Source organism: Bos taurus, chromosome 8, assembly GCF_002263795.3.
Source record: "Bos taurus isolate L1 Dominette 01449 registration number 42190680 breed Hereford chromosome 8, ARS-UCD2.0, whole genome shotgun sequence".
NCBI lineage: Eukaryota > Metazoa > Chordata > Mammalia > Artiodactyla > Bovidae > Bos > Bos taurus.
The window spans coordinates 23,073,831-23,074,401 of NC_037335.1; the positions used below are offsets into that span (position 1 = coordinate 23,073,831).

The 571-nt window shown below is 59.4% G+C and overlaps 1 protein-coding gene across 1 annotated transcript; it reads left to right on the forward strand.

Moving 5' to 3' along the window:
- IFNAH (interferon alpha H) lies at positions 1 to 571 on the forward strand. Its single transcript, NM_001172041.2, is given in 2 exon segments — positions 1 to 16; positions 18 to 571. Coding segments are annotated over 2 exon segments (570 nt in total).

Consider the following 571-nt stretch of genomic DNA (forward strand, 5'->3'; position numbering starts at 1 on the left):
ATGGCCCCAGCCTGGTCCCTTCCTCCTGGCCCTGCTGCTGCTCAGCTGCAACGCCATCTGCTCTTTGGGTTGCCACCTGCCTCACACCCACAGCCTGCCCAACAGGAGGGTCCTGACACTCCTGCGACAACTGAGGAGGGTCTCCCCTTCCTCCTGCCTGCAGGACAGAAATGACTTTGCATTCCCCCAGGAGGCGCTGGGTGGCAGCCAGTTGCAGAAGGCTCAAGCCATCTCTGTGCTCCACGAGGTGACCCAGCACACCTTCCAGCTCTTCAGCACAGAGGGCTCGGCCGCTGTGTGGGACCAGAGCCTCCTGGACAAGCTCCGAGCTGCACTGGATCAGCAGCTCACTGACCTGCAAGCCTGTCTGAGGCAGGAGGAGGGGCTGCGAGGGGCTCCCCTGCTCAAGGAGGATGCCAGCCTGGCTGTGAGGAAATACTTCCACAGACTCACTCTCTATCTGCAAGAGAAGAGACACAGCCCTTGTGCCTGGGAGGTTGTCAGAGCAGAAGTCATGAGAGCCTTCTCTTCTTCAACAAACTTGCAGGAGAAATTCAGGAGAAAGGACTGA